Source organism: Aythya ferina, assembly GCF_964211825.1.
Source record: "Aythya ferina genome assembly, chromosome: 9".
NCBI classification, from domain to species: domain Eukaryota; kingdom Metazoa; phylum Chordata; class Aves; order Anseriformes; family Anatidae; genus Aythya; species Aythya ferina.
This window is the reverse complement of record NC_140305.1, coordinates 18,856,316-18,877,551: the sequence shown is the minus strand read 5'-3', so window position 1 is coordinate 18,877,551 and position 21,236 is coordinate 18,856,316. Positions and strand designations below refer to the sequence as shown.

The window sequence follows — 21,236 nt, the reverse complement described above, 5'->3', positions numbered from 1 at the left end:
CAGCAGGAGGCTCACAGAGGGTACCTGGGGGTCTAAGCTGGGATCTGCCAGGGCACAGCAGGTGGGGAAGAGGAGGGATGCTTTTCGGAGCCTTGTCTTCTCTGTTCTTGCCTGACCTATTTAAGAAGGGATTCACTGAAACTCATGTTCTGAAATACCCTGAAATACCTTTTTCTGAGCGCAAAGGACATTGAAAGCCCGGCTGGTGTTGTCACAGAAGGCCAACAAAGCTGAGAGCAAAGTGAGTCCAGACACAGAAGATGTGCATAAAGGAAAATGTAGAAAATGCAGAGAGGCAAAGCTGAAGCTGCTGGATTCAGCTTGCTCTTGGAGAGGCTCAGAGCCTTACAGTACTGCAGTGCTTCTCTCTCTGCACTGAATTCTGCAAAGCCAGAGAAGTCATTTGGTGGGGGTGGCCTCACTGCATCTAGGTCAACTTTTTTTTTCCCCCCCCCAAATCAGGTGGAAATGAAAGGTTTCTGTGAGAGTTTTAACTTTGTTAAAATATAATTATCTCAAAATTAACATGTAAAATGTTTTCACATTCACAGATCTGTATTCAATAGAGGAGAAAACATTTTCTTAGAGGTAAGAGGTTAGGAAAAGCGGATCACAGTACAGAGACCTTTTTTAAATACACCTTGTTTATCAGTCTTTTCTTTTTTTACCTGGTAAGAATAAAAACCAAGAATCCTAAGGAAAGGAGAAAGTAAGAAAAACAAAGTCTGTCTAGGAAGAGAGCCTTAGAGTTAGCAAGTTATTGTTTTTCCTGTATCAGCTGGAAGACATTAAGTAACAAGGAGCTGAGAGGACTGGGTAAATCTTTAGTAGCTCCAATTATTTATCTTCTAGTTGTCTGCTTTCCAAACTTAAAACAGATCAGTGTTTGCTTTCTTCTATATCAGCTACAAAACGTGACAACAAACACCATGAACTCTGGGAAAAGATCACAGAACAGGAGCATGTAAAATGCTTTGGGAGGAGACGGGTCGCTGCAAAACAAATATTCAAGCACTTATATCATATATCCTTCTGGGGAGAAAGCAGAGCGGCTGGCTGTGTAGCTGTGTTAGAAAACGAGGATATACATTCAGTGCCAAGGTGCTTGAGCTGGCTGTGAATGACCTTGCTTGGGGAGCAGAAGCCAGCTCAGCCCTGCAGAGCTCGCCCACTGCCTGCCCTGGTTTGCAGTGGAGCAATTAGTCCAGGCAGGAATTTTCCTTTCTGCAGTGAGCTGCTTCCTGACATTGAAGCTAACTCTTGCAAAGCCAGCTTGATGTTTCCACTCTGTGCTGTGACGTATCTGCAGGAAAAAAGCGTGCCTTTTACACCTTTTTGAAGTATTCCCCTTCATCAATGTGAAGAACATGGCTCCTGTGAAAGAATGAGTAGGGCAAGAGCAAAAGGTAAAGTGGGGTGGAGTTATTTACTACAGACTGCCACGTTAGTAAGGGCACAATTCTTGCCCTTGTTTTCCTGAGCCTTAATAAGCATATTCCAGCGTCTGCAGGGTGTCAGAAGCACGGACTGAAGTGAATGCTTCTGCACTCTCTCATTTCTTTAAGAGTTCACCAGTCAATATCAGAATAAAATGAAAATTTCAACTTCTGGGTGTGTTCCCTGGTAGATTTGCTCCATGCCTCTTTAAAGTTTGCATGCAAAGTAAATACAAGTTATAAAGAATAATAATTCTGTATTTCAGTAGTAAAATGAGGACCACGGAAAGTGCTGGTTTCTTAAAACTGCAGTACATCAAGAAGGCTCTCTGGCAGATGGACAATTTAATGCCCTTCTTGGCTTTGGTGAAAATGGTAATGGTGATCCAGAGGAAAATACATTTAACACCCATGACATTCATGGGAGATTTGTGTCTAGATTAGGTAAAAGAGGTTAGAAAATAACTGGATAAATGGGATGTTTTCAAATTGGCTAGGCTGATTTGTCCCAGGGCACTTAGGGACTGGTATTAACCTCAGAGCAATTAGCAATTATCTATGAGAACCTGTGGAGGATGGGAAAAGGTCAAATGTTTATTTATCTTCAAGAGGTAGGAGAAGTTGCTGAGTTATAAATCAGTCAGCCTGATTGCACTTCTGAGAACATCCTGGCAAAAATAATCGAGTTGTAGGCACTGGGAGGCAAACAGAAATAGTCTGTAGTCACCAAATAATGTCAAACTTAGTTTTCTTTTTAGGAGAGATGCCATTAATGTAATTTACTGCTCTTCATTGTGGCTTTGGCACAATCTCAGAAAGAAACTAGGGAAACATGGGGTATAGGAAGCTTTGCAGAACTTAGTGGAAAACTATGGGAATGTTTATGGATGGTACCCTGTCAAACTGGAAAGAGGCACTGAAAGGGATTCTGTTCTACATTTAGCTCTATTCAGTGTTTAATCAAGGATCTTGTTAGTCAACCTAAACACTGAGCCTGGTTAGGCCTAATTTCTTGAAGTTATCAGATCCCAAACTGCTGGCTGGAGCACGGTGAAAAATGTATTCCCAAACTTGTCATGGCTCACAGAAACTTTAAGGCCTTAACTTTAAAACACCATTTTATTTGACCTTTTATTTTTATGATTATGAATGTATGAAGGCTGTGATAACACTGATATTTCTCCTTATTGGTTCTAATGTCAGATATTTGGAAAGGTGAGATGACCCTGTTCCAGAACCACTTGTCCTTCCCTCCTTCCTTTCTAGCAGTAGGGCCAGTTTTCCCCAGGGAGTTTCTCTGACAATTTTTATTGAGCATTAAGTTCTCACAGAGCAGCAAATCACAGCAGAAAAAGGCATTTTAAATTTGCAGTGACTCAAAATGCCTCTGTAAGCCAGAGTATTCCAATTCAAGTTTGATGTCCAGATCTAAAATATTTTCTTTCAGTTTTCTTGAATAAAAGATTTAGTGGGGAAAATAGAACATGTTCATTAAAAAAAGTGTTCTGAGGTGTTATTTGTAACTGTATTTTTCCATTCAGAATTTTTCTATTCAGATCACCAACCTAAAAGCTCCTGATGAACTTTTTTTTCCCCTTATTGAAAAGCTTATGAACTTGTAACAATATCTGTGAACAAATCTCAGCCAATGTTATTTTTAGCCAATACCCCAGGAGCTATTTATTTGCTATCCCGCAGACTGAGATCCTAATATTAAAGAAATAACAATAATACAATTGTAGCTCTTTCCCTCAATAGTTTCTGAGATGCAGCAGGTGAGGCAGGGGATGAGATAATAATACAAGTATGTTCTGGGGTCAGCTGGTGATGTGATGATATTCTACAAGGAATGCACTTTAAGGAGCACTGCAGAGAAAATGACTTTATGAATGATGTTATTCCAGAACTATAAGAGAAGGTCATACAATTAAAAGTGGAGAATATCTTCTATACCCTGCAAACATTTTGAACTACAATTTTTGACTATTTTGTATTCTATGAGTTTTTGATAGTATTTCAAGGAGTTATTTAAAATGTTTATTCCAATGATGCAATCATGTATGTATAGCCCCTGCCTTGTAAATTCATCTTGGATTGCCACCTGCAAGCTATGGATGACTGTAGATTGCCATATAATGAAGGTGGCTTCCCTTAACCTGCTTTTGAGCAGTTTTCAGCAGGAACAAGCATCACAGTCACCACCCTCCATAATTACTGAGGGCATCAGTGGCTTTGGCACTCACGGACAGAAAACAACATCCTGTAGAAATGCAGACCGCTTTTAAATGACGTTACAAGTTTTAAGACTGAGTTATGGGACCTGCAGACAAGAGATGCACAGGATTTCAGGCTCACCACTGTCAGAAATCACTGTGGCCTGAGTCATGGCAGAAAAGGACACATCTTTGCAGGAGTTTAAATCACTGCTTAAATCTAGATGTCTAGTGCATTGCTTAGTCTGGTGATGTAGTTAATGGAAGCTTTCTCTGTTCAGCCTTGAACCTGCTCAGGAAGAACATTAGCAGCAGCTAGAGAGAGTGGGGATTACTTTGGTACAGATCAAGCATGTGAAAAAAAATATCCAGTTTTAATATTTCAGCAGTGTAACATCCGAGGAGCCAGGCAGAGGGCAGCAAAGGTCTCTGACAGGACTGTGCCTGCAGTGCTATAACCAGCTCAACAGGAGCAAGTTTTAAAGCAACCAGTTTCACCAGGGCACGCTGCGGCTCATTGCAGCTTCATTTGCCATCATTACGGTACCGGCTGAGGCTGGGATGCTGCTCGCCAACACCCAGGTTCAAATGCTACAATTCCATCTCTGCAACAGGTTTTTTGGACACTTTGGCAAAACACACCGTGAATTTTCTTGCTTACTAGGTACATGGGGATTATTCACTGTGACCATGTTCCTCTGATCCAGATAAGAGGTCCATGTTCTCTCCGTGTCTATAGTCTCCTCCACATAGGGGAATGCAGAGCACTGGGGAAGCTCCCAGATAAATTATGGTATGTCGCATATTAACTTCAATGTTCTCTAGGTGTGATAATGGCATTAGACTGAGCCCAGGTGGTGGAACGAGAAGTAATTACACAATTTGAAATGTGGGAATTGCAGCGATGAGGCTTAGAAGCAGCACATGGTTCCATTTACCCAGCCTCTCTCCTTTCCTTGCTGTTAAGTACTGCCAAGAGAAAAAACTGCTATATTCAAAACAAATAAACTAGAAAACACTGAATAGAATAATTTTAGCTATTGTTCATCAATTTGAGCTCATTGATGATTTTTATCCAGTTTATCAGCTGTGTTTCTGAAGGAGGGGAATCAGGACTGAAAATTACTTTCCTCTGATCTTTCAGGTGTGTTTGACTGGAAGATTAAGACACAGCTGGCCAAAATGATTCTCCTTGAACAGTGCTGTCATTTGATCAAGGAAAACCTGTGAATCCCAACAGAAAATGTCTCCACAGCTCAACCCAAGCATAACGAACCACGATAGAGGACTTATCTCTCCACCTGCCTTCCCTTTCTGAAAGGTGGGTTATGCTGTAAGCGTAGATGTTGAAAAGATGATTGCCACGTTATTGACAAGTGGCAAGGAGTGTCTGGATGTAGCAACCTGCATTGCTGCCCATTGACAGCTGTCTGTCTGATGGCACGCTGATGAATGCCTGCTTTGTTATGTGTGCACAGGGGAATTTTCAGACTTTAGGAAATTCTGTATCCATCATGGTCTTAAGTTACTCTCTGTGGAGACCTGGATTATGAGGCATACTAAAATTTCATTGCTGTATGGTCACATGTTGTGTTATTCACAGGATATCCATGGGACAGGATGGACACGGCTAATGGCACAGTTTACCCTCAATTTTTCAACGCCCTTATCATCCAGTGGGTGTAATCAGCCTACTTATTGCATCCTCAAAATTTGTACTAAAGCAAATATTGCATTCATCCATAAGATTTCCCGTGGCATCCTCATTGTATTGTGTGAATGCTGTGTAAAAGATAAAAAGTAAATATTCACAGCTTCAGGTTCCATCACCCTGACTTTGCTGATGGGGAAACAGGCCTTGTAGCCCCAGTGCCACCACTGTCCAATAATGGACTCATTGGATCTGTTTAGGGACTGAGTCTTTTAACAGCTTTAGCATATATCAGCATTTGTGTATGAAGATACTAAAATAATATAAAATTAAATATTTGTATTCACATCACTGCTGCAGTTACTACAAGTTGTGCGTAAATTGTCCTTCTCCAGCCCTGAGCTTTGTTGTCTGAAGACAGACATCCATTAAGTGAACATATAATTAGCAATTGGCCACATCTGAAGGGGGGACTGCAACTTGCCAAGAATTACACAGGCATTCAGGCTGAGAAGCCAGCTCTCAAAAGTGGTTTTCTGTGGGCTTGGCCAAATTTTCTTGCGCTTCCTGGGCTCTTCACGACAGCACTGGAATTCTGCATCAGAGGGATGGAGGCCTGAGACAATAGACAAAGGTTTCTGTGATCTGAATTTGTTCATAGAGCAGGGGCTGCCAAGGCACTGACGCAGTGTTGGGGGTAGCACATGTCACATAATCAAAGGCTTTACGCACACTGGGGTCTGAACTGAGCTCTGACAGGGGAAAAGCAACCTTTGTTCTTGGGTATTGCTGTCCATCCTTCACTGAATGGGAGAAAAAAACAAAAAAAAAAACAATGTGGGATAGTTCAGTTAGCTTGAAACTAAATGTGCAAGGATGCTATCTGCCTATGTGTGCAGTCTGCTTTAGTACAGTTATGCTGGGACCTACAGTGAGGGGGACATAGAGCTTTGTTACAGTGCTCAGCTGGCAAGTGTTAATTCTTACTGTTTCAGCCTTGTGATCTACCCTTTCTATGTTCTTGCTCAACCCTAGGTTGAAGTACAGAGTTTCTGAAAGCCTGAGATTAATATATATATTTATATTTATATATAAAACAGGGTAAAAAAAACATTTTGGTTCTTTTAAAACTCTTCAGACCAGCGTTTTAAACAGTTAGAAGTTAATTCGGTTTATAAAAGTAGTTTCATTATTGTTTCCAACTGTAGATGAGATTTTCCTCCTATTTTTTTTTTTCCATTGTTACCACATTGTTTAGAAGACTTTGGCTTAAAACAGGTGAGATGACACATTTGAGATGTAACGTCTGCTGGGAGAAGTTTGCTTGTGACAGAACTAATGACGTTCTCTTCAGCTTGGAACATGTTATTGAAATGAGTGAGGAAAAGACGAGTGGTAAAAGGCAGGTATGTGCAGTGCACAAATTTAACGGGGCTAGATCTCCACAGGAAAGACCAGTGGAAAAAAATAATTTTGGCCTTCATGATGTTGCAGGCAATTTTTTTTTTCACACAAAGTGGAGAAAACCAGCTATGAAATGCTGACAAAACACCATTCTCTGGACCAGTTCATGTCTGTGAAATGTATGGTTTCTGCAGCCATAATATGCAAATATACATGTACAAACTCTTTTTCCTCCTGGCTTCTGAAGGAACAAAGCAGTCAGTGTGATCTCCTGAAGGTGGACAGGAAATACCAAGTGTAACAGCAGAAGAAATTATCCTACTGTTTTTATAAATATTTAAGAGGAGAGATAAGGATGTACATACTTGTAACAATGCCTGTGAGGCTCATCGGTCAGTCAAGAAACCCAGTCCCTCTTACTTATTCATGGATTCCTTTTCTAACCTGTGTTTTCTGGGCGCTGATCCAGCTGAACCTGGCCGTAAATCTGTGAAATGGCTTTGCTTTGGAGAGGTCTCAGCGACTGGCAGAGGGGAGGCACCTGGCTATCAGCCCCTGAGTGAGCCGTGCCTATTTCTGGGAAGCCACAGCAAATGGTGAGATCACCTTGCTGTGGAAACTGCCTGGAAATACTCCGAAGTCTTCTTATGTGGTGGTTCCTGCTTCCAGCACTGCTGTGTGAGTGTTAGGTCTGTTAGGGCAGCTGAGAGCTTTGTGCATGTGGCTCTTCTGGCAGGAAAGAGGGGTGTGAAAAGCAAGAAAAATGGAAGCAAGGACAAATTCCTGAGGCAAAAAGGCAAGATCTGTGGGAAAGTGTTTGAAGACCTGGGAAACACTCGGTAGGTTCAAAGGTGATGTGCTGAGGAGGGGCAGCTGATCTTTTTGGTGCGTGTCCTGAGAATCTCTGCAAGCTGAGTAGATTTTCCAGTTGGTGAAATAGTTCATGAAACATCATGAAGAAAATCTTTCATGAAGCAGATAAGCCTGGAAGAAGTTTTTTTTTTTTTTTTTTTTTTTTTTTTTTTTCTCTGCTCCTATTTTTCTCCATTTGTACAGCAGTTCTTCAGCCTTTGAGGGCGCTTCTTTTCTCCTCCTCTGTCTCCAGGTCCAGACCTCAGCCTTGTGCTGTCCCATGCGTGTTGGATGTCCCCACACTGCCGTCCCATTTAACCATTGGCAATATGTAAAAGTGACGGGCTGCCTCTTGTTTCTTGTGGTAGAAGATGTCCTTGCTAGTGTATGCATATATATGTATGTATGTATATATATATATATATCAGAAGTGATACCTTTGATACCTCTCTTAGCAGTACTAGTGCAGCTTAATATCTATAGGAGAAGCAACAATTTTGATCTCAAGCAGAGTTTCTCAGTCCTTCCACTCAACACCCGTGAAGCATGTTTTTGGGAAAAAGGTTCATCCTGGACATTGCTGCTGGAAAACACAAGCAATAACATGATAATTGGGGCAATAAATAAATAAATAGGTCAAATATGTATATTTGGGTTGCTGGAGTGGGGGGGTTTTGTACTGCAGTTGCTTCATGTGCAAGCGATTGAGAAACTTATGTCTAAAGGACTGCATTTTCTCTGCCAGTATCGATAGCTAATCTCTTGCATATTAATTTACTATATAGCATCGGTGGCTGCCACCCAACTTCACCTCTGATCCATAAGTAATTGGCAAATGCTGAAAGCTGCTGAGTGTGCTTACCATCTTTCTTGAAAGTCACACTAGTGGAGTTGCTATAGGTGCTGGAAATTATTTCCTGAAGGCAGGCAGCCGAATGGCAAAACCACAAGTCTGAGGGCTTTCTTTCACGGGAGGTTTGGATAAATGCAGTCATTGATGAGATGTGTCCCTGCCTCCCCCAGGGGACTGGCAGACGAGCAACAAAGAACCAGCACGGAGGCAGATGCTGAGAGAGCGAGCAGATTAACAGGGCTTGTTGGGGCACAGTTCAGGCTGTAAGATCAATTGTGAAGGGAATTTCTTGCCACACACGGTGTGCAACCCTCAACCTCCCTCTTCTCTTCATATTAGCACCTCACAGTGCTAGTCCCCATCATCCAGCTGTCCTTGGAAGCAAGCAAGAAAACTTCCCAAATGGGGAAGAAAGGCACGAGTCAGCCTTCTGCCCACCGCACTTTGCACATGGCTTATTGCCACGTTGCTACTTTAGCAAAGCAGATTTCTTCTGTTAGCAGCTTAATGCACTTAGTGCTATACCTCAAAAGGTCACTGGCTCTGTCACCGTGCTGGAGATTTAGGGGTGTGTATGTGATGGAGGGTTATCGAGCTTCTGTGCTACCAGTTGATTTTTTTCCCCTTAAGATAGACAAATTTAATACAGAAATTTCACCTAAATCTTTCTCCAAAGTATTTGGGAGAGGCTTATTTATATTCCTGAGTCAGGCTGCGAAACCTGGAATTTCATGGAAAATAGCTCTGCTTGAGACGAAGTTTGCAAGGAGAGAAACAGGAATGACAGTGTAATTGAAGACTGGGAACCGTCACAATTCCAGGTTTGGTCAGAGGATGTTTTACCTTCTCACAATTACCAGCCAACCTGTGACCCTCCGTAATGCCCACATGGCCACTTCCATCTCAGTCTCCTGTGGTTTGTACCTCCTGTTCTTTTATTTCTGCTTGCCACACACTGATTAAGGACTTTGGGGAGTTGTAAACACCTGACTACAAAGGATTTACAACGAAAAGCGTAAGGTGGAGATAGGTAATGGGAGTTGGTACAGCTCCACTTACACTAATCTGGGATAATGTATCACTACAAGTTGAGCGCAGTAATTATATTACCAAGTTGGGCTGATTCTGTATTTCACGTTTTGCAGCTGCCTATCATTTACATTCCTACTATGTAAATATTGGGGCATTAATACTTGTCTGATTAGCAAGTCTGCTCCGTTACACGTTAAATATAAATAATCTTGTAGTGCTGTGTAATTTACTAGCATGTAGGAATAGATATTTTTGCCTTGACAGATCAAAAATGTGGTTAATAATGGTAAAGCACCCTGAGATACTTGATGGATTAGGAACCAGAGAAATGTAATCATTCCTTATTGTTAGTATTGCTTGAAGCAAATTGAAGTTATAGGTCAGTGCTTATATCTTGAGTTTGTTGTTGATTTATTTATTATTTTTTTTAATGCTGATTTAGAAGTATACGCATTGTAAACTTCTGGATGTCCTGCTTTGAACATATGAACTGTTTAAAGACAAAGATGGTACATGGGTTACATCGGCATTGCAATCTTTTAGTCTTACAGTCTTTATTCATTATTATTTTATCTGTTCGCTGTCATATATTATAGCAACTTTCTCAGCCTTTCTTTGTCTCCAAGTTTTCTTTCTAAAAGTGACAGTGACCAAACAGATAACGAGATGAATATGATTTTATTTAGTCTTCTAATGAAACTTATGTAAGTCAGAATTTCTCCTGATTTTGTTGGCTGCACAAAACTAATTTTGTTCATTTTTTTTTTTCAATATTTAAAATTCAAAATTTTGGCATTTTTTGGGGGGGATGTTGCAGTTTGCTGAGTCCTATCACAGCTATTTCCTGCTTCGTGGTTGGCAGTTGTAACTAACTTGGGATACCTCAACCCCCTTCCCAAACATGCTGCCCATAATGTCCACTTGTTACATTTGCATAGATAAGATAAGGTCGTAAAAAAAAAAAAAAAAAAAAAAAAAAACACAACTAATTTTACATTCTGTCTTCATTATATAATGCAGGCATGTAGGTACCTATGATAACTGCAAATTTTGGCCAAATGGAGGAGACAGATTGACATCACTGAGTCACAATACTTCCCTAATGTTGCCAGGTTTGCAAAATACTGCTATTCATGTATGTGTTGGAAGGCAGGGCAATTTCTTGTTCAGACTTGTACCTCATTTTTTAGCGAAGACATTTTCTCTTTGCAATGCCAAGATACGATCCCCTGACGATTGACACCTGGTGCTTTCTCCTTTCTGTGTTGCATACTAGGTGTGAATCCCTTCATTATCAGAGGACAAATTTTTTATGTGTTTTGTAAATCTATTGACAACTGGTCATAGACATAATACCCAGGATTTTGAAACTGTGATTACAAATGTAGAAAATAAACCAAGGAAAATAAAGTCCTTAATACAAGTTACATACTCAAAAAAATTATACCTAATAATGACAATTATAATTTAATTACATTTTAAATAGGGCATAATTTTGTATGTTGATTGTTTTTCTCGTTATTTAGTTCTAATGTAAGATTTAATTATTATCTTAATGTCATTAATATGCAGTTGTTGAAAATGTTATTGTTACCCTCTTACTGGAAAAAAACAAGTTTGAACACTCAAGGCCAAATTTTCAGAAATTACATGTAACAATTTCATCTCCTAATTGCATGCTTAGTCTCCAACTACTGATGTTTTTGTCTGTGTGAACTGTGAGGCAAATCTTAATTTGCAATCACATATAAAGACAACTTAATATTTGTGACTAAAACACCTGTTAAATCTAACCTATGAGAGTTACATGCCAGGATGTAAACAGTACTCTGAATTCAGTTATTCTGAGATGAACAACTATGCATGTTTTTAAGGTTCCCAAGGCAAATACCTTCAGCACACGTGATTCCACATTTTCAGGCTGTGGCTACCTATAGACAGCTAGGTACGCCCTTGGTCAGGGATTGGTTTGATGTATCCTAGTATGGAGAATATATGGGGTGCAGGAAAAAGGTAGGCAGTGATAAAGAGGGAGGGACAGAGGGAGGGAAAGGGATTGAGACTTTACAGGAGTCAGTCTGCAAAGAGAACTGGTGGAACAAGAAGCAAGATCACCTTTTCCAAGCTCCACTACGTTATTTTTGATAGAGAGAAGCTGAAAAATCAGCTTTGAAATGCTGACAATAAGTCAAGCGTTTGTAGTTCTGGTCATTTTTCTTTTAATTGTTCAATTTCTCAAACTTCGAAAGGCAAGCCAGCAATTCCCTCCTGGACCAACTCCTCTCCCATTGCTTGGAAACTTGGTGCAAATGAACTTTCAGTTACATCGGGATCTTCTGATGGAGGTATTTATTTTCAGATTCTCCTAATTGGTTAATTTTACTCAGTTTTATCTGTTCTTTTCTGGCATTTTTCCCATCCACAGCTGGCAAAAACTTATGGCAACATATACACCTTGTGGTTCGGGTGGGCACCAGTGATCATACTGAATGGATTTCAGGCAGTGAAGGATGGCATGACTACACGCCCTGACGATGTTTCTGGAAGGATGGTATCTCCTTTCTTCAGAGCAATGGCCAAAGGAAAAGGTGAGATTTTCCTGCCATAAATAATGCACAGTAATGTCGACTTGGCAAACTACTCCTGCTCAGCCTTGTTAAACCCTCTGCCCTCCCATTCAGGATGCTCTGTCCAAATACCCTATTAGCTCATGAGAATAGTTTGCTATTTGTCATGATGCCTTTTGTCCTGAGCTCTCCCAAGCCTGGGAAACGTTCCAGATCAGGTTGTTTCTAGGTGACCTTTTTTGCTGTGTTCAAGATGTGTGCAGTCCTAGCTCAGAACTCAGCAATCTTACACTCCTCATAGGATAATTCATTCTGCTGCACATGATTTTGTTGTATGTTACATGAATGCAAAGCATCATTATAGGTTTGGCAACTGCATAGACTACATATGGTTGCCAAACACCTTCTATCATGAGCGAGAGACCTATAACACCTTCCTCCAGAAGTCTCATAGCTGTTAGCAGTCACTCTTAAACATTTCCTGAATACCCTTTGTGAGAGTGACTCCGTCACGTTAAAATCCATTTCTTCTTAATGTATTTCAGCAGTTTTTAGCAAGAAGTGAAGCAGTCAGCAGATCCTTAGATTGCTCTTTTCAAAAATTAACTACAATCAATATTAAGAACATGTGGGTTAGTTATAGTTTGGGTATATTCGGTTATGATAATTTTACCTCCTAAAGATACTTGTACCACAGTATATTCCTTGATTTACTCAGGTATTTCATAATTATTTTTAAATGAATCATCCATGTCTACGACAAATAATAATGTGCCAGGGAATGCTCTCAGGTATTATACTGGCAAGCGGTCGCTCATGGAAGCAGCAGAGACGCTTTGGTATAATGACTCTACGCAGTCTGGGGATGGGGAAAAAAGGCCTGGAGTATCGAGTGCAAGAGGAGGCCTCTCACCTGGTGGAGTTCTTTGTGAGCCTGAAAGGTATCTCTGCTAAAAAATTAGATGCTTTTCAGTTTCTGGATCCATATCTTCAGTATGCAAGCTTACCTACCTCTTTCTAGGGTTGGGGTGGGCACAGTCATACATGTATATCCGAACTCACCAAAGCCTGAAGAACAGATAGAGCCTAGTATTACAAGTGGAAATTTCTTTCTTAAAAACCTGTTTCTAAACCTACTCTTAAACTTTCACAAGCTTCTTCAGTCTTTTCTCCTAAGTAGCTTTTTTTTTTTTTTTTTTTGAACATGTTTGCTGTCTTCTCTCTGTTCATCTGCTGTGACATTTCTTGCCTTGCACATTGTCTAACTTTTCTTCTTCCATGCAACAGAGGACATCAGGTTTAATATTATATCTTCTAATTAATCTTGGTTGTGTAATACTACTTCATGGGAAGGGGTATGAGACTATTTTAGAGCAATGAGAAAACAGTTTAACACTATCTTTTGCTTTAAGACTGTTTTATTTTCATGAATACATATTGATGTAACATCTGTCCCCATTCATGCCCCAGACAGATGAAGATATTATTTTATGTAATTTCTAATAATATCTCATCTTATCTGTGTAAGGAACAACTGAAGAAAACATTGAGAGTGAACGCTAGTTACTGTGTTTGCAGGAAGACCTGTGGATCCTTCTTTCCCTCTCTTCCATTCTATTTCAAATGTAATTTGTGCTCTGGTTTTTGGATATCACTTCTCTGATGAGGACAAAACCTTCCATGAAATGATCAGTGCCACAGAGAACATATTCAGATTTGCAGGCAGCTTCATTTATCAGGTGTGTAAATCACATGCTATTTTTTTTTTCTGAAGTAAGTAGAAAATGAAAGTGTGGATACAAAAATGCGTCCTCAGTAAAAGCAGAGCAACTGGTTCAAAGTTTATAAAGAGGGTAAAAATTTCTAAGAGACAAAGAAAGAGATAATTAGATAAGTGAAAGACATCATTAGTGGAGTTATTCTGGCAGTAGTTCAGTGACTCTCTGACTGTAGTTACTCATTATTTTTGTTGAAGAACTTGGCTAAAAAACAGATAACATTTGCTGATGATCAAAGCAAGGAGACCGTAACAATACAGTGGAGGTTCAGGATATCCTGCTGCAAGAGCTCATAAATATTGTGGATTGGAGTTATAAGTATGGAACAAATTCTAATAGTACAAAATTAAATTATGAATCATATCAGGAATTAATGAGACAATTACCTGCTACAAGCTTAGAACATTCCAGTCCAAAGCTTAAGAGGAAAGGGACTGGAGGAAACTAGAAGAAAACAGGATGAAAAAGGCAAACAGGATCCTAGAGTGTTTCCAGTACTGTTTTCTGTTTAGATCCAGAGAAATGTTAAAGTAGGTTCTGGCATGTAATGATCTGTGGGACCTTTTCCAGTGTCTTGGCATTTTGTGTTGTGAGTTTAGAGTGAAACAAATGTAAAAGAAGGATTAGTGGGATGACCAACAAATGATCACATAACAAAATTTGAGAATTTTGCTTGGTTGGTTTGAAAGAGCAAAGGCAGTGAGGAGACAGAAATGCTGTTTGCTTAGCAGGGTGGGATGGCACATGCTGCAAAGAGAGAGCTGTCCAAAACAGAGGATGGTACTTTGAGCTAACAAGTATGTGTATAAATACACTCTGAGCAGACTGAAGAATTAACATTTTTAATCATTATTGGTTCCTCTAGAAGTTAAAAGGGAAATTAAATTATCCTAGAGTACTACCCAGTCTATGCTTTCCTTCTGTGAGCTCCACCAGTTGCCTGAGTTAGTGGCATGAGCAGAGTGTTGGCTGACACTCCCAGATTCAGGAGTGTGTCAAAATTAATATTAATGTTTCCCCACATGATGAAAAAATATAATACTCAAAACAATGACAATCTGTTTACTCCACTATCAGCATTTCCAGACAGGACAATTCAGCCCTTTGGTGCTTCTAAAGCAGCTTTGTTACTGACAGCTAATTCACGTTGCTTCTTGTATGTCATTCCTGCAGCTGTACGAAATCTTCCCCTGGCTGATGTGCCGTCTCCCTGGTCCTCATAAGAAGGCATTGTCTTGCTATGATGTCCTCAGTTCTTTTGCAAGGAAGGAGATTAGAAGGCACATGGAGAGAGGGATGCCAGCTGAACCGCAAGATTTCATTGACTTTTACCTGGCTGAGATAGAGAAAGTAAGTATTCATTCTGCCTGATGACACTGTTTGATAGCTTACTGGAGAGACCAAGGCCAAATGAGTGACACATTGCTGGGCTCATGTTTAGAAGTACACTCTGGGCTAACTGTAAAAGTTGCAGTTTGTTCTAAATTTTTCAGGATTAAGTCATCAGGCATGAAACTGCCTGTTTGTTTAATGAAAGAATAATCCACCTCATGAAAAAGAGCAACACAGCCTTACCACGTACATTTGGGAAACTGTTAATCTCTTAGTACTCATCAAAAACTGTAAATCTGAATATTCTTTGTGTATGTGCCGTTATTTCCACATGTGGAAATAATGAGTCTCAGGAGGTATACAGGATAACCTAACTTCAATGTTTATCCTCACCTTTTTATAATTATCTTCAGTCTAAAGATGAGGACAAGCCCAAGTATGATGAAGACAATTTGGTGTATGTTATAAATGACCTTTTCCTTGGTGGCTCAGAGACTTCAAGCACAACCTTGTACTGGGGACTGCTCTACATGGTGGTGTATCCAGACATCCAAGGTGAGAGAGATTCTTGCTGTGAAATACTGTGGGTACTACAAATGTTAATGAGGGCTGGATGCAATGAGTGGCAGACACAAAAGCCACTAGTTGAGCCTGGCTCCCACCCTCTGGAAACACTAAGAACACCATGCTAAAATTACAGCAGTGGAAATAAACAAAGGTCCATCCTCTCACCTGGCCAAAACAGATGGCTGAAGGCAGTCGTGGTGAAAGAAAAGTTATTTGCACTGACAGGTCAATGCCATGAATGCTTCTGTAGATCCAGACTGAATCTCCCCCATCTAAAATCTACACTAGGAAGAGAAAGGATATGGCCAGGGTTTAAGAAGGACTTGGATAATTCTGGAGTCAGCGTTTCTTCCATCTGCTGTGCTCAAATCCTGAAAGCTAGGAAGATAATCTGTATTCCCACAATCTGAGCAGGAAACTGAAAAGACTGTGTCATCATGTGCATATTTGCACTCAGACTTTTAGGGTGATTCTGATGTTGTTTGTTCACTGTTGCCATGCTTGGACCAAGTCCTCCTTTGCACTGGGAGTTAATATCCAAGGCATTTGCGTCAATTTTGAAAATGAGATATAGATTTTAAGATAAACTAAACTAAGCAATCCCTAAATACCTTCAAAATGTGGAGCTGAGTGACTCACCCTACACCCACCAAGCATACTGTGAGATAAATGTCAAAGCTGAAATAAGTACAGTATAGTCCTTGTTTATGAGTCCTTGTTTAGTTCTGGACCACACTGCTTTTTTGTTTGTTTGTTTTGCTATTGACTTTTAACGTCTGAATTTAACATATGAAGCTAAATCATAAAGACTTTATGTACTATGCTGAAATACTACTTTTTCCTATTGCTCTAAGGAAAAGAGACCAGTTGAAATATTTGATGCATTTTTCCCATCTGAAGTGATGAATATTTCTCCACAGAGAAAGTGCAGAAGGAGCTGGATGCGGTTCTGGGTCCTGCCCAGTTAATCTGCTATGAGGATCGGAAAAAGCTGCCCTACACGAATGCTGTGGTTCATGAGATCCAGCGCTTCAGCAACATTGTCTTTGTTGGCATGCCCAGAGTGTGTGTGAGGAATACAGAACTGCTAGGTTTCCCTGTCAAAAAGGTACAGACAAATGACACAACAGCAAAGACCAGCTGTACTTGGCTGGGGATATAGACTGAGAGGAGAAATGTTTATCAAAGCACTTGTTAAGACATTTTTGCCCAGCTTGGCACTGCTAGCACTGCTGGGATGGAGGAAGACTTGTAAGGGGATGGTAATAGCTCCATGAGCTGAGACAAGTGCAATGACCTGCCTGAATCTGTACAGCTGACAGCAAGGGAGTTGCTCCAAAATAAAGCCTGAGACAGGTGTTCACAGCCACTAAATAATTTTGTAAAGTGACATAAGCTATGCTGAGTGCCAGTTCTCACTGTAAAACCCTAGCAAGCATCAGTTGCTTTTATTGCAAGAGAGATGGGAGAGGCCAGTACCATTACTGGCTTCCATGTTTGGCCCCACCTAACTCACTTTGTGGTGAAGGCTTCAGTCTCTGTTCTGGCTGGATCTGACAGTCAGGTACCCTAAGGCACACGAGCTGGTCTGCTGGGAACAACGTGCTCTTTACCAGTAAAGACAAAACTTTTTCTCTCTCTCAAACCTAAAAGCATTTTTTTCTCTCTCAAACCCAAAAGAAGGTTTCCAAGACTGGGACCTGAATATCAACAAAAGAGGCCTACTACAAATGTCATTAAAACTATCAGTAGAAGTGGGCACCACAATATAGTTGTACAAACATTACTAACGCTAATAACACCCACTGGCATGGTCGCAAGGCTGGGAACTGATAATTTCCAGCTAAGAAAATGACTAACAACTCCTGTTTTCTAGCAAGATACTCCTCTAACCACTTGATATCTGCACATTAGAAAGCAATGGCAACAAACAGAAGTCTTATCCACCAGGCAGAAACTGAGGTGAGAGGCTAGTTGATAGAACTGTACCAGTGGTTTCTTCCTTGCAGGGCACCATTGTTTTGCCAAATATAGCATCTGTTCTGTATGATCCTGAGCACTGGGAGACACCTCGGGAGTTCAACCCTGGCCATTTCCTGGATAAAGATGGAAACTTTAAAAATCGAGAAGCCTTCTTACCATTCTCAGCAGGTAAGCGCACTGGCAGTTTGAACAGTCCCAACAGATTACATGAAGAATACAGAAGTTTGAGACTGTGATATTTCTTCAGATAACACCTTATGTCACCACTGTTTGCTTCTTTTAAATAATAGTACTGGCTTGTATCTGCCGAGACAGACACTTCTGTGCTCTCTGGCACCAACCTGCTCTTAGTACAATGCAATAGGAATCCCACTTGAATTCCTGAACCTCCTAGGCTTGTTAAATATTGCAGTCATCCACATTTTTTTTCCTGTAGTATTCTTCATATTTTTTTATTTTTTTTTTCCACTGAGAAGCAATGTACCTTTTGTATGCTGGAGTTGCTTGCAGTCCCTCTTATAGGAACGAGCTGAAAGAAGAGAAGAAATGCGTCCACAAAGTTCTTGGGTACAGAACTGAAAAGCCAGTTGCAAAAGAAGGGAATTAAGATAACAAAGAAGAGTTTGTGACCATATTCAGCAGTAAAGTTCCTACTCTGTTTTAGTATCTCTGCTGATGTAGCAGGGTAGTCACTTAGATGCCCATCCAGGAGCGGTTTCTTAGTGCAAATGGAATAGCTGGCTTTTGCTTTCCCTTAACTTGTCTGCTAATCTGGAAATGTGAATATATTATTAACTTGTTTTCTTTAGTTTTTGTTTCTGTGCTGTGTGTGCCATTGGTTCCAGTGAGGAACACTTGGAAATTAACAGTAGGCTTCTTGATTGCCTGTAAAGTGACCAAGCCTTTGCTCAGTTGCAAAGGCCATTGCCAAGTAATTTTGATCTGCTGACTAAACTCACTAAGAAAGCATGTGCATACAGCTGGCAGATTCTTCATGTCTGACCCTGAAGCTCAAGATCTCCTATAAAAGGAAAATAATTTTCCGCCTGGTCAAGAAAGAAAGATGGTAGTACATCAGGGATTTGCACTGGGCTTTTTGTTTGGTGTCTCCTAACCTATGACATTGGAGGGATGGGATCTTTCTGAGAAAGAATTCAGGAAGTTTTATTTCTGTGGTTTTCAGGATCCTGGCCCTGAACAAGAGTCCCCTCTGCTTATGGCAAGAATGGACAAAGTGATGACAAAGCCAAAAAAAAATCCTAGATACTCACTGTTCTTTCCCTCTTCCTTCTGCAGGGCACCGAGTGTGTTTGGGGGAGCACCTAGCAAGGACTGAGCTCTTCATTTTTTTTGCCAACCTGCTCCGGGCATTCACCTTCCGCCTTCCTGAGGGAGTGACAAAGATCAACACAGAGCCAATTTTTGGGGCCACGCTGCAGCCCCACCCATACAAGGTTTGTGCCATTCCACGCTAGGATGCAGCACATCACAGACCGGTGTGAAGCAGCCACCTTTACCTCAGTGAACTTCCTCTCAAATGTAAAAACCTTCCTCTACCAGCCAGTATATTGGTATTAGTCTATCCCAGGACTATCCAGAAAGCGGACATAAGCCAAGATCCAGGCAACTTTTGGGTTGGTCCCAGAAAATCTTGCAAGGATCTTAACCTGTTTTTTCCTCTTGGAGAGCATCTGAGCAAGATGCTGTGGTTCCCGGTTGTGAAGACAGCCTGCTGTGCCTCCCTGTCCTGGCCAAGAAGGAACATTGTGGTGATCACTATGGAGCAAACCTCAGTAAAACTCAACAGAGGACCTCAGCAAGAGCTAAGTAGGCTTCATTTCTGTGAGTGCTTTGATGACCCGAAGTCATTTGACTTTAAAGTTCTACTTTTGCTTTACTGTTCTGAACTTAGGCACTCTAATTTGTTGAGAGGTACGAATAAAAGAAAAAGGGAAACACACTAGCATATGGGTGCATTGATGTCTGAGTTTGAGGTAAGCATCTCTCCCATGTGGAAGATGATGAGTCAATTTGAACTTGAATAAACTTAAATTTCATATTTACTAACAATATGAACGTGTTGCTTGGCAGTGTGATCATTGCTATGATGTATTGACAGCTTTATTATTATTTCTTAAATTCATTTTCTATGATGTAGAATCATGATGACATTAGTCACTAAGAGGTTGAAGAGGTTGGGACTTTAAGATCTAATCAGGCCTTCTGCTTGTCAGATGAACACAGTAACTGGTAGCAGTAGGAGCTCGTTACCAATTCTGCCTGGAAGAAACATGAATGTGGGGTGAGATACTCACTTTGCCAGTGGATTTCACTGCTACCTGTTTGCAGCACAGGCATGTAAAGACTTTGAAAAGCAGCATATAGGGACTTTTTGAATGCTGAGATGTACCTCATCTTCTCTGGGACCTTTTCTTCATTATAAGTCATACCATACTTCATTATAACTCAGACTATACTTCCTGCCCTCCATTCAATCTCTTTTCAATCTGTCCTTCCCCATTTTCCGTTCCTACTCCCATCCACTCCATATTCATATAAACTCTGTTTCAGGATTCACCTTCCCTTTTGGTTTCCCACCACTTACGTCCTTTCAACATATCAAATTTCTGTCTCCTCTGACTCGGAGTATTAGCAGAGGAATCAACAAGTGTTGAGCTGAAAACAATGATCAGTGAGTATTCAAGAGGGAGCTTGGAAGATTTCATTTATTTCTCCTTTGAGGTTCTAGACCATAAAAAGAAGAGCACAGTAACTACAGAGGATGCACTGGGGGTAGATCAGTGTAAGAAAAGCTAAATGAAGACTTGATGCAGGAATCCTAAAATATCTGTTACTTAATGTAGCTGTTTACTGGCACGGATTCAACTCAAGACAGAGACGGTTTAAGCATACAGCTGGAGATGATAGCCAAGTTCATCTATAGCTATGATAAATCAAAGTGCTGTAGTATTCCTGGGTCCAAAACACTTTTGGAAAAGATTCAAATGTTGGAGTTCAGTAAAGCTGTAAGCACTGATGCAAACTTAGGACTGAATTTGTATGAGTACCAAAAGTGTTTTTATACTGGGATATAATCTGTTTGTAATTAAATCATTGTGGTGCATCTGAACTTCCTAATTTAAAATGGAGGAGCATGTCACTAAAAAGAAGTGATAACTACTGAAAGTCACGCTGACTTTCAGAAAGTGTAGCCCTGACAGCGTCTGTTGTATCACAACCCAGCATCTGCAGGCTTGCTGGGCTGGAAGGGAAAGCAGAACAGTGGGGGGGAGGGTTCACAATAGCAATAACTGCCGTGAGTAATCTCTCCTGTTGACTACACAGACTATATCAAATACTGTTCCAGGGCCTACACACTTCTGCTCAGCCTCCTTTCCAGCTTTATCTGCACTTCTCCCCCACCCCACCCTCCCACACCTCCTCCTCCGCATGAACCCTGCTGGCGATGGCATCTCTTGCTGCCTTTGCCCACTCCTCTTGTCATCTTGCCACTCGCTGAAGAGGCTTAGTGAGAAGATGTGTTACAAGCTGATTGTGCTCGAAGTCT

At 40.7% G+C, this 21,236-nt stretch overlaps 1 protein-coding gene across 6 annotated transcripts; it reads left to right on the top strand.

The window, feature by feature from the left end:
• Positions 1 to 3,982: 3,982 nt before the first annotated feature.
• On the top strand, positions 3,983 to 19,740 carry LOC311441412 (cytochrome P450 2J6-like). Of its 6 annotated transcripts, none has more exons than XM_084529524.1 (12): positions 3,983 to 4,263; positions 4,794 to 4,970; positions 6,579 to 6,706; positions 11,691 to 11,786; positions 11,867 to 12,029; positions 12,800 to 12,949; positions 13,587 to 13,747; positions 14,960 to 15,136; positions 15,532 to 15,673; positions 16,606 to 16,793; positions 17,695 to 17,836; positions 18,965 to 19,740. In XM_084529524.1, exons 3-12 carry the CDS (start codon positions 6,584 to 6,586, stop codon positions 19,141 to 19,143), a joined length of 1,521 nt encoding a protein of 506 aa, XP_084385650.1. In that variant the 5' UTR covers positions 3,983 to 4,263; positions 4,794 to 4,970; positions 6,579 to 6,583; the 3' UTR covers positions 19,144 to 19,740. The 6 variants fall into 6 exon arrangements, with proteins under 6 accessions (XP_084385650.1, XP_084385652.1, XP_084385651.1 ...); XM_084529526.1 differs by lacking the exon at positions 3,983 to 4,263 and adding an exon at positions 4,575 to 4,610; XM_084529525.1 differs by lacking the exons at positions 3,983 to 4,263; positions 4,794 to 4,970 and adding an exon at positions 5,745 to 6,083.
• Positions 19,741 to 21,236: the final 1,496 nt, after the last annotated feature.